The sequence below is a fragment of the Elephantulus edwardii genome, unplaced genomic scaffold (genome assembly GCF_000299155.1).
Source record: "Elephantulus edwardii isolate Elephantulus edwardi_28Jun2011 unplaced genomic scaffold, EleEdw1.0 scaffold00216, whole genome shotgun sequence".
NCBI classification, from domain to species: domain Eukaryota; kingdom Metazoa; phylum Chordata; class Mammalia; order Macroscelidea; family Macroscelididae; genus Elephantulus; species Elephantulus edwardii.
In genome coordinates, this window is record NW_006399966.1 from 3,999,032 (window position 1) to 4,010,526 (window position 11,495).

The 11,495-nt window shown below is 35.6% G+C and overlaps 1 protein-coding gene across 2 annotated transcripts in view; it reads left to right on the forward strand.

The window, feature by feature from the left end:
* Nucleotides 1–11,495, forward strand: part of GPATCH8 (G patch domain containing 8) — an 88,591-nt gene that overhangs the window by 56,707 nt on the left and 20,389 nt on the right. For both annotated transcript variants that reach the window (XM_006897837.1, XM_006897838.1), the window contains 3 exons: nt 1,882–1,949; nt 3,299–3,385; nt 6,642–6,785. In XM_006897837.1, coding sequence (XP_006897899.1) covers nt 1,923–1,949; nt 3,299–3,385; nt 6,642–6,785 — 258 coding nt within the window. In that variant the 5' untranslated portion in view covers nt 1,882–1,922. The remainder of the gene's footprint in view (nt 1–1,881; nt 1,950–3,298; nt 3,386–6,641; nt 6,786–11,495) is intronic.

The following is an 11,495-nucleotide window of genomic DNA, read 5'->3' on the forward strand; positions in this document are numbered from 1 at the left end:
TTTCATTTTCCTTTCCTTTCCTTATGCAACTTGTCTGATCCTTGTTCATTAAAGGGTAATGTTAAGAAGGGATGTATCTGTTTGTGTTAGAACTGCCAAAAAAAAATCAGTTAAAACATTAAACTCTAATACTGTCAAAACTTGATTTTCCCACAATGTAATGGGCACTAGCACTTGCTACTGCAATTTGTAAATAAAAGAAACGTTGACTGCCTTAGAAGGCAAAAGTACTAATGCATAGTTTATAAACAGGGGTTTACAGAAGTAATGAATTTGTACCAAAACTTCCTTAATTCTTGCAAAAACAAATTCTGGCAGAACAAAAAGGCTATCAAAACAAAAAAAAAAGGAAATTATTTGACATTTCTTTTCAATTCTTTTATTGGGCCATTTGTTTTTATGAGTAAATCCCTGACTGAGACGTTATGAAAGTGATATTGCACTTAGGAAGTCATTTTTATAACCTGTCTTTAATTTGGTCCTTTTGCTAAAGATTGCAGTCACTGCTTATTTATTATACCATTGGGCATAAGGTAGTAAGGCATTTTTTTTTAACTCACAGTCTTTAATAGAATCTAGAAGACATATTTTGGGCTTGTTTATTTAGCTGGCATGAAATGATGCTTTAAACTTTTTCTCCCCACTATGATAATTGTTTCTAATTGTATCCCTATTATTTAAAAGCAATAATGGGAGTACTTCTAAATTTTTTTATCACCTTTTGTGACAACCAAATCTCACAGATACAGAGCAACACAATACAAATAGTTGCTTGTGATTTTGAAAATGGTTTTATTTTCCTCCTTTTGGGTCAACACGGGTTATATGTGGCATTCCCCTCCTTTCCTTTTAAAATTAATGCTTCAGATTTAGCCAGGCAAAACTCAATTTTTAGCCCAAAGGTATAATATATATGTGCGTATAACAAACAAAAAACAGTTGTTTACACCAGCCAGAGTGAAATGATGAGGGAAGTAAACATTGTGTTTTTTCACTAAAGGTGTACAACGGATAAGGTAAGTCCTCTTTTCAGTGGGCTTACATCACAATAATAAACAGCGCAAGTTGTGATGTAAAACAGCTGTGGTAGTAAAGTGCTTGTCTGCCCCATTTTGCTTTGTTTGGCTGGTTATGAGTGGATTAAATATACATTTTTTTAAAAAAATCTCCAGCATAGATTGATTAGTTTAAAGTCAATTTTCTTCGCAACTAGTCCTTTTCACAGCTTACCGATTGCCATTGCCAGTATTAAATCCATTCTGGGAAATGGGACCTCCCAGCACTAGTTTAATAAGTAAAACTGGTTTTTGTCCCAAAAAGCAACTAACTGTTGGCTTTTCATTTAAATTTTCCACAGTCTCATTTAATTGTAAATCATCTTTTGAAAACAAAAAATATTAAATATGCGGAGTTGTAATTCTACTTTTTTGTACCATGTTTGAAAATATACTTTATTGATTGCTTGAAGTATATAATTTGAAATATTTATCACCTCTTTAAAGTACGTGTGTGAGGGAATGTTAAAAGAGAAGAAAGTAATTAATGATTTTGAGGTGTTTCTTTTTTAAAAAAAGTTTTACATTTTAAGCCTTCTGGTGCCATTGCTTAGAATGCTTTACAGTTTTTCATTTCTCACCAGTTTCATTTTGCTATAGTAATAAAGGATTATTGCCATCCGGCAGGAGGTCAGCCATGGGAATTAGTTGGGTTTAAACAGAGAGATAGGTTTGGGTGTAAGCTGTGAGAATGGCTTGTGTTTGGTTCACTGTAGCTTTCTGGTCTCTGCACTCCAAGGCAAGATTTCTAACCACCCAAACCCAATGTGTAAAGTAAGCTGTTGACTTGGCCAAGTCTTACCTTGATTATGTGTTCCTGTTACAGGGAGAACAGATCCCATTCCAATCGTCGTCAAGTATGATGTCATGGGCATGGGTCGCATGGAAATGGAGGTAAGCTAATCTCTCTTGTTTTATGAATTTTAAAATTATATTAATTCCAAATGCAGGCACCAATGCAAGGATACACTCACTAGATGTAATATGATTTTAGTATTTTCTTTCAACAATTTAGAAGAAATAGTCTTCATTCTTTGAGCCAAGTAGATGGTAAATTATGCCCTTATTTTTTTTTTTATTTTTTTTTCCTTTTTTTTCCCTATATTTTATTAATTTTCATAAACATTTACAGAGATTTTGGGTTTCCATTCATTCATTGTTGCACTATTCTCTCTACCCTCCTCCCAGTTTGTTCTTGTCCAAATGCCACAGTGCTTGTGAAAGCCAGTTCTGATTAATCTTCTTTGTCAGTGTGTCCTTTGCCATTCCCTATCACTCCTCCCTGAGAGAGACTTCACCCTGAGTCATAAGGAAAAGGGGATGGCATATTCTCTTAGCTACTTCCTGCTGAAAAGGGACGCTGTAGGGTTCAGGGTGAAGATCTTCTCTCACTACTCTAAACGGCCCCTTTGGCAGTAGGAAACACATAGACTATTATGGAGATTGATTTTGGAATTTAGATGCACTCTTACTGATTGTGCTTGGCCGTACACGTTCATATCCTTGAAGATGTATCATGGGGGTGTTGCAACCTAGAAGACACAAATTTGACTAACAAGTTATAAGTACATGAGTCCAAAAATTATGGAAAAGTAAAAGAAAAGATTCTTTCATTGTTTTACAAACCCTCCCCCAGGTCCCCTCCACCATGTAGCCCTCGCTCTAGACTCCTGTGATGACAGAAATACCTAGTTATATATCTCTTTTAAACAGTTTTCTCCCTCCTCTGTTTCAGTGCAGTATACATTCTTGAACCCATCTTACTCAGTCTCTCCCCAACCCCAAGGACAGTCCCATTCTAACAGTGGCATCATGTAATATTTGTCCTTTTGTGACTTATGCCCTTATTTTTATTGAAGATTAAAGAAGTTGAGGGATTTACCAAAGGTTATATGACAAGGCATGGTTAACCTTCTATTCAGACCCTGCTGCTCATTTTAGTAGACAGTGTTGTTACATTCTGAAATTATTTGCTATTGTAAAATTTTGCCCATCCAGACCTCAGTATAGTAGTCACCCATGATACTTGCTTTGGTATTGAACATTGAAGTCTATTTATCATCATATGTGCTAGTGGGAACCACCAGCATGGAAAAATTAATAATGACAGTAAAATAAGAGGTACCTGAACAAAATACAAAGCTTTTGGTTTTCAGACAGTACTATAGTTGTGCAGATAACTTTTTCATAGCTAATTCTGTGGGTCCTTTAGGAATTAAACTAACATACATATCTTTATTAAGCTTGATTATGCTGAAGATGCTACCGAACGGCGCCGTGTCCTAGAGGTAGAAAAAGAAGATACAGAAGAACTGAGACAAAAGTACAAGGTATTTAAATGAAGCCATTCTTGGAAGGGAGGGTGCACGGTCTGAAAGAGATGATACTTTTTAGTGATTAATCTCTTTTGACTACATTTGTTTTAATATTTGGTAGACATTATTAGATTTCAGATGTCTGCTCTCTAAGGTATGTGGTGACTATCTAAATTTTAGCTTCATGCAACTTTTTTCCTTGCCTACCAAGTTTGAAGAGTATACTAAAGATGTTGTTAATTACCATTGAGTGGAACCAACCCATAGCTGACTCTACAGCGGGTTTTCAAAGACAATAAATCACTTGGGGATTGTTTTCAACCACATGCCTTTGGGTTGGCAACACAACTCCCTACAACCAAGCTACCAGTGCTCCCTTTACTAAATATGGTGTCTGTAATTAATCCAATCTTACAAAAGCACAGTTATTTTGTTGCTTAGACAGCCATTATGTTATTTCCAACTATGGTAACATTATTAGCCCTGCATTCATTAGATTTTATAGTTTATCATGAGTGATTCTGAAACAGAAACTACTATCCCATGTTCTAGTGTCAAATATTGTTATTATTGAATTAAAGCATTTACAAAATCGTTTCGTTTTTGTTTTTAATTATTTCTTTATTGTGATTTTAACGAGTTTACAGAAAAGTTAGATTTTCATTCCTTCTTTGTTGCCCATTTTCCTCCCTGCCTCCTCTTTTCTCTTCCCCAGTTCACGTTAAAAAAAAGAAATAAATTATATATTCATTGTTGTCGTTTCCTCTCTCTCCCTTCCACTCCCCTCCACCAGTCCACTTTGCAATGCACCTCTTATTCTGGTTTGTTGTCTTACATATATTTTAAACAGTACTTTCCCTCAACTGTACCAATGCAGTGTTCATTATCTATTCACTTAACCAGTCTTTTCCTGTTTTCCTCCCAACACCTGCATCAGTCCTGTTTTATAATAGCAGTGTTATGTAGTATTTGTCCTTTTTTTACTGAGATATTTCCCTCAGCATAATGTCCTTCAGGGTCACCCATGTTGTATAATATTTTGCAAGTTCACTGTGTTTTAATGCTGTGTAGTATTCCATTGTGTTAATGTACCATAGTTTTTCTATGCATTCATTTGTTAATGGGGACTCAGGTTGCTTCTATCTCATTGCTCTTCTGAATAATGCAGCAGTATACATGGTATGCATATATATATATATGTCTGAGTGGCAGCTCTGGTTTCTTTAGGATATATTCAGTATTGGCATTGCTGGGTCAAATAGTATTTCTATTTCCAATTTTTTCAGAAAGCTCCAGTCTGCCTTCCATAGTGGTTGTGCCATTTTACATTCCCATCAGTGAATAAGAGTTCCAGTCTCTCCACAACCTTGCCAACATTTGTTGTTTGCTGCTCTTTCTTCATGTGTTTGTTTGCCATCTGAAGTCTTCTTTGGTGAAGTGTCTGTTCATATCCTGGGCCCATTTTGCGATTGGGTTGTTTACCTTTTTTAAAAAAAAAATTGAGGTGCTGGAGTATTTTATAAATTTTAGATATGAGTTCTTTATCAGATGTCATCGTCCAATTTTTTCCCCCTAGTCTGTGGGTTTCCAATTTACCCTGTTACAGAAGTTGTTTGATGTGCATAGGAATTGGGTTCTTAGAAGGTTCCTTTCATCTGTTTTATTCTTTCCTTGTGGTAAGTTTTTTATTATGCTTTTAGAAGTCTGTTCATACTGTAGATTAGGACTTCTAGAATAGTTTCCAGCTTTTCTGGGATGAATTTTATAGTCTGCTATTACAACTAGGTCCCTGATCGCCTTGAGTTGGTTTTTTGCATGGTTTAAGTTGTGGGTCTTGCTTTAGTTTTCTGCAGATGGTTTTGCCAACATCATTTGTTAAAGAGACTATACTTTCCCCACTTAACTGATTTCATCTCCTTGCCTTTTAAAAAAATTGTTCATGTACATTGTATTTTATGTAATCACTCACATAGATTTATGTTTTATGTAATAACTATTGATCTATCCCTTTTACTACCCTGTCTCTTCAAGTCTCCATTGCCCCCATCCACCCACTAAGCCCTGCTAGCCTCCTCCCTCCCTCCCTCCCTCCTTCCCACCCTTCCCATTCCCATTCCCTTTTTGAATCATTACAAGTGTCTTGCTGAGTTATCCTTATTTTCATAGTAGCAGTATTTGTCCTTTTTTCAATTGAGTGATTTCACTAATCATGATGCTCTGTAGACTCTCTTATTTGTCCTGTAGACTCTCTTACTTGTTGTGTAGCATTTTTTTATTATTATTATTTTTTTGTGTGTGTACCGTCAAATCAGATCTGACTGGTACAGAAGGAGATTGTCCCTCCTTCTCCAGCAGAGGATCTGGTGGATTTGAACTGTGCACCTCTGGGATTGCAGTGCAGCATCTTGCCACTAGGCCACCAGGGCTCACCTGTTGTGTAGTATTTTATCAATACTTCATTTTTCTTTGTGCTGCATAATATTCCATTATAGAATTGGATTGTTGCCATCTTCTTGCTGTCACTGAGATGAACCTAGGTGTACATATCTGTTTGTGTCTCAGCTCTAATTTCCTTGGGTATATTCCTAGTGCTAGAACTCCAGGGTCATATGAGATGACCTTGTCTTTTTTATGACCTTGAGTTTCGTTGTTCATTTTTCTCCCAGGTCTTTTCAGAGATCCCATTCAGATCAGTTAGTGCTAATCAGGCAACATCTAGTTCTTTTGGTACCATGGTTGTAGAGACTGGAGTTTACATGGTCCCTTAGTCTTTTGGTCTAATAATTTTCTATTTTCTTCACTCTTCTTGGCTGTGTATGGGAAGAGATCAGTAGTTGCATCTTATATAACTGCTCAAAAGTATTTAAGATCCTAGTTGCTACTCATCCTCCTGCAAAGTAGAATACAGAATATTCCCTTTGTAGATTATACCTGTTGACCACAATGTCCTCCAAGACTTTGGTTCTGATTGTCTTCTTAGCCAGTTTAGAATGTAATTTAGGAGCAAAACATAGCAGAATATTTGGATTATCGTACTAGCAAGAGAAAAAGTACAATTAAACTCTTTGGAACATTTGTTTACTTGAAAACAACTGCTATTGCAACCATATAAATTATTCCCTATCTAATTGCAATTTGTGTTCTTCCTAGCTTATATTAACTTTTTAAAATTTATCACTTCTTTCTTTAAGTAAAATTACCTTCTTAATAGCATTTATTTTTCAATTTCTGAGTTTATTTTTGTTTTCTTCATATTTTGTGCTTCTTACAGGATTATGTTGACAAAGAGAAGGCAATTGCAAAAGCGTTAGAAGACCTCAGAGCCAACTTCTACTGTGAACTCTGTGATAAGCAGTATCAGAAACATCAGGAATTTGACAACCATATCAACTCCTATGATCATGCTCACAAGCAGGTGAGGAGTAGTTCTTGCTAACAGAAAACCTAATACTTTACCTGGTGTTAGAGCTACAGAACTTTTTTAATGTAGCAAAAACCTCTTTGGTGAATGGTTTCTTTTGTCTCCTGGTCTTTATCTGAGGTCATTTAGTAGATTGTATTTTTTGTGGTGGCAATTCTGACAAATTTTTGTCTCTCCCCTCTTTTTTCCCCTCAGCAATTTAAAGTAGGATGAAGAATTGTGAGTTCCATGAATATTATGTAAAGCTTTTAGTTCTGAATGATTTCTAATTTTTTTAATTTGATAATGGAACATAACATTATTGGCAGCTTTGTTTTGCTTCCTCTCGTTTCCTTAATGTACTACATTTTAAACAATTATTTCCGACAATTGTGTTTTAATTTTCTTTATGTTTGTTGGCAATAATTTCCTTTCAGTAAGTCATTTAGTTATTCCATATGCCTAGGAAGCTAGATATTGAGAAGAAAAGTAAAGTGAAAATTACTTTAACACAAAATGCTACATGTTGAAGAGCTTGCTGAAAATAATTACACTTTATTTGCATTTTTTTTCCCCGCAATTGGTTTTGGAAAGAAACCTATACCTTACCTAGTTTTTGATATAAAGGTAATGAATTTTAAAAAGAAGAAATTACTCTTTAGATCTATTGGAGATTATTAAAGAATTTTGAGCCATTTGGTCCTGAGTGACTAAAAGAAGTCGGTGGGTCTTTGTGGATTCAATACTTGCATTTGCTAAAGTTGTAAGATTTATGAGCGTCGCTGAAATAATCTCTCTTAAGCTGGACCTGTTGAACCAAGATTTTTTTTTGGGACTGCTTCGTCTCCCACCAACTTTATGATTTCAATGCACAGGTAAAAGGTAAGCTTTGACTAAGTTTGACTGTTAACTGCACTAGGATAATTTATAAGCTGGTATGATACTGGTATGGTAGTATACTTTTTTCAGAATTCTCTTTCCCATTTAAACAATTTAAGATTCTTCCTTTAATAGATAATTGTCAGAATTAATTTGTAGTCAATATAGCTTTTCAACTTTTTACACACCTTTTTTGTTTTACTATACTGGACATTGTTTTAATATATTGTCAGCACTGCATGTCAGTATATTTGTATATATTTGAGAGTGTATCTGTGAACAAAATACCAGTTTGTTACCTTACTCCAAGAAATCATCTGTCAAGAATGAAGAAGACGGAGACAGTGTGGGAGATGACTGTCTCCCAGATCTGTGTAATAGAGTGGATTTATGGATATTACAAAAAAAAAAGAATGAAGAATACAAGGGCAGATACTATTTAACCACTAATTTTCCCAGCTGTGTGATAAATCTTCAGGTTATCCTTTTTTAATGACATTAACAAGAATTTAGCATAATTAAGAATGATTAATTAGCATAAATTAATAATTTAGCAGGTATCTATTCAGCTTTGTAGACTCTTGAGAATTTCTTCAATTGAAAGACTAGAGATAACTTTAGGATACTGGAAAATTTTTCATTTTTAGTTAATTAGAAATCCTTTGAGTAAAGTTTCAAGTAGAAGAAATAAGAAAGGTTAGCTCCCAGTTTTTGACTAATGTACTGACTCACTTTTAAAGGAAAAAAAAATCTAACAAAATTATTCAGAAATTAGATTTGAACAAAACTAATAAACTTTCACATTGAACACATTAATTCACTGATGTGTTGGAGGTATTTTACTGTCAGTACTGAGTCTAGTAGAAAATGTTAGAGCTCTGGTTTATTTTTTGTTCTCCTTAGGATCATGTAATGACTCACTTCTCTTCTCTCACTGCTTTTCTCTTTCCAGTGGTTCTTAACGTGGGAGAGGGTTTGTCTCCCCCTCACAGGGGATTGGCATTAGTCTGGAGTCTTTTAGGTTTTCATAACTTGGAGCAGGGTTCTGTTAGCATCTAGCACATAGAGACAGGAATGCCACTAATATGTGCTAAAGTGCACAAGAAAGCCTCTCATAACAAAGAATTGTCCAGCCCAAAATGTCCCATTAGTATTGCTGAAGTGTAGAAACAATACAGATTATTCATTTATACAAACACTATCCACTAATACATACACACATGCATATCTGTGATGAGTGGTCTGGGAAAAATCTTTGCCTAGTATAATTAATAAATACATGAGTTTATTTTTTCACCTTTATCAAAAACGCCTTCTGAGTAGTAGGGAAAAAAGATATCATATGATTTTGATTGTCTTGGCTTTTTTGATTTTGGTTTTGATCGGGTATTCTTTAGTTCATTTGATTTAAACACATCTTTTCCACCTTTCTCTAAACTACTTTCTTAATGCAAATGATAGCCTCTGAAACAGAATATTATAAGCATATGAATAAACAATAGAGAAAGCACAGTCCTAGATTTTCCATAGTTTAATTCTTCCCTTCACGTAAATGTATAAGGAACCAATTAACCCCAAACAGGAGGTAGGACTTAATAAACTATTCCTCTTTGATGGACATGAGCTTATCATACAGATGGACCTACCATTTCCCAAATTCATGCTTTTAAATCATAAAGACACCCTGTCTTGTCTTCCAGGAAGGCACACAGGATTATTATGAATCTGAAATAATAGGTAAGTACATTCAACCCTATTCTAGTAATCCCTAGTTTGCATCTTCCATCAAATTATTATGGTAGTGATTAATTACTACTGGAGACAGAATCCTGAAAACACCCTCACATTTAACACAAATAATCCCTAAAAAAGCAGCTATGTATTCCCCTTCATTCATGAGTTTTCCTGCCCCTTCTCCTTGGTCAGGATGTTATATGCCTCACTACTTTCAGTAGTTTTCCTTAATTTTTTTTAAAAGATATATAGAAAGTCAATAATATAAAAATATAAGACCAGCTTGCATCTTCAGAAATTATAAAAGCTAATGATATATTCTGTCTCTTATCAGCCATTTAACCCAAATTTTAAAGTCAGCAATTTTAAATCTCTCCAAGGTTAGATGTTTTTGTTCCTTAAGATACTAATATTCACTTAACATTAGCAACCACCCTTAGTTTTAAGTTAAAGTTGAACTTTAAATTTAAAAAGTTGTCAAGGAAATTGTTGTTAGGTGCCATCGAGTCAAATATAACTCTTAGCTACCCTATGAACAGCAGACCTGAACCTTGTCTTATCCTGTGCTATCCTCATAATTTCTGACATACTTGAGCCCATTGCTGCGGTCACTGTGTCAGTCTGTCTGATTTAAGTCTTCCTCTCTTCTGCTGACCCTTTACCTTTCCAAGCATGAAGTCTGTCTTCACAGAATAGCCCCAGAGTGTGTGAGATGAAACCACACTGTTATCATTTGCCACTGAGGAATACTGTGCCTGCCCTTTTTCCAAGACATGTTTATTCTTTTGGCACCCCATGAAATAATAATTCAGTTCTGCAACACCACAATCGATGCTCAGAGGCATCGATTCTTCTGTCATCCTTTTCATCGTGCCACCAAGGATTGCTCCCCACCAGAGATCACCTATCTCAAAGATGTATGTTGCTTGACCTTCGTGGTATTCCTTTTATCTCACTTAACCACATTTGGTTTCCAGGTTTTCGAATCAGGACATTTTGTAGAATTCAGATTTTGATTTGTAAATGGGAATTCTAAAACAAAAACACCCTTGCACTCTTAAATAACAAAGTAGTTTAAACATGACAGCTGGAACCCTATTATCTTTGACTTCTAGTCCAAAATTGCATCCCTAGACCATTCTGTACTGCTCCTCTTTAATTGACCAGTCTTCAAAGTAAACTGAAAATAAGAGAGGTTAAAGGTATACTTTTAAGTTAGCTTCAATTGTGGACTGAAAAAATAAGTTGTACATTAGCTAAGAATTATTAAGCCCTTTTATAGAAATTTATGTTCTGGAAAATTATCAGTTTCACAAAATTAAATTGTTCAGCTTAAAAAAAAATTGAACACGCTGCCTTTGAGCCCCCGGCGCGCCTCCCCGTGGTGCCGGGGGTTACGCTGCTGCGCAAGAGCATGAGTTTGCGCATAACTGGGGCCCCAGCCCGCTGCAGGCAGCCCTTTTAACCGCGAGCGACACGCCGGCAGACCAGGCCTTTGCCGCCGGCAGACCAGGCCTTTGCCGGGGTTCGCCTCTTGGGTCTCAATTCTTAGGATGATCCCTTTGGGAACGGATAGTAGGCTCCTCGATTATTTAATTGTGTACCTGTGTGTGCTGTCATCTAATAAACTTTAGGTGTTATTTAAAAAAAAAAAAATTGAAATAACTGCCAACCTTGGGCTGACATTTCAGTATAAAAGAATCATCTGTGGTAGCCAGTCCAGCCATCAAAATCTGGCAGTGTACTGCAGCCTCAAGAAATGTCTTGGTTGGAGAAAAAGAAACTTTCACCTACAGTATCTTCAACATGAGAACTTCTCTACTTTTTATGTGTTCAGAAAATCTGGAGTCTCATTTAATACTGAGGTTTTTAAGTCTTTTTTCAGTTGTGAATAAAAGTAGTCATTTTTTAATCTTTAAATAGAGAAATTAAACCAATATTGTTTTTCACAACCACCATGACTTCACTATCTTAAGTTGTATACTATGTTGTCGTTATGTGCCATTGAGTCTCTTGTGACTCATAGTGACCCTATGTACAACAGCCCTAAAGCCTGCTCTATCCTGTGTCAATCGCACTGTCTCCAATACACCCATCCTGATTACCCCAGTC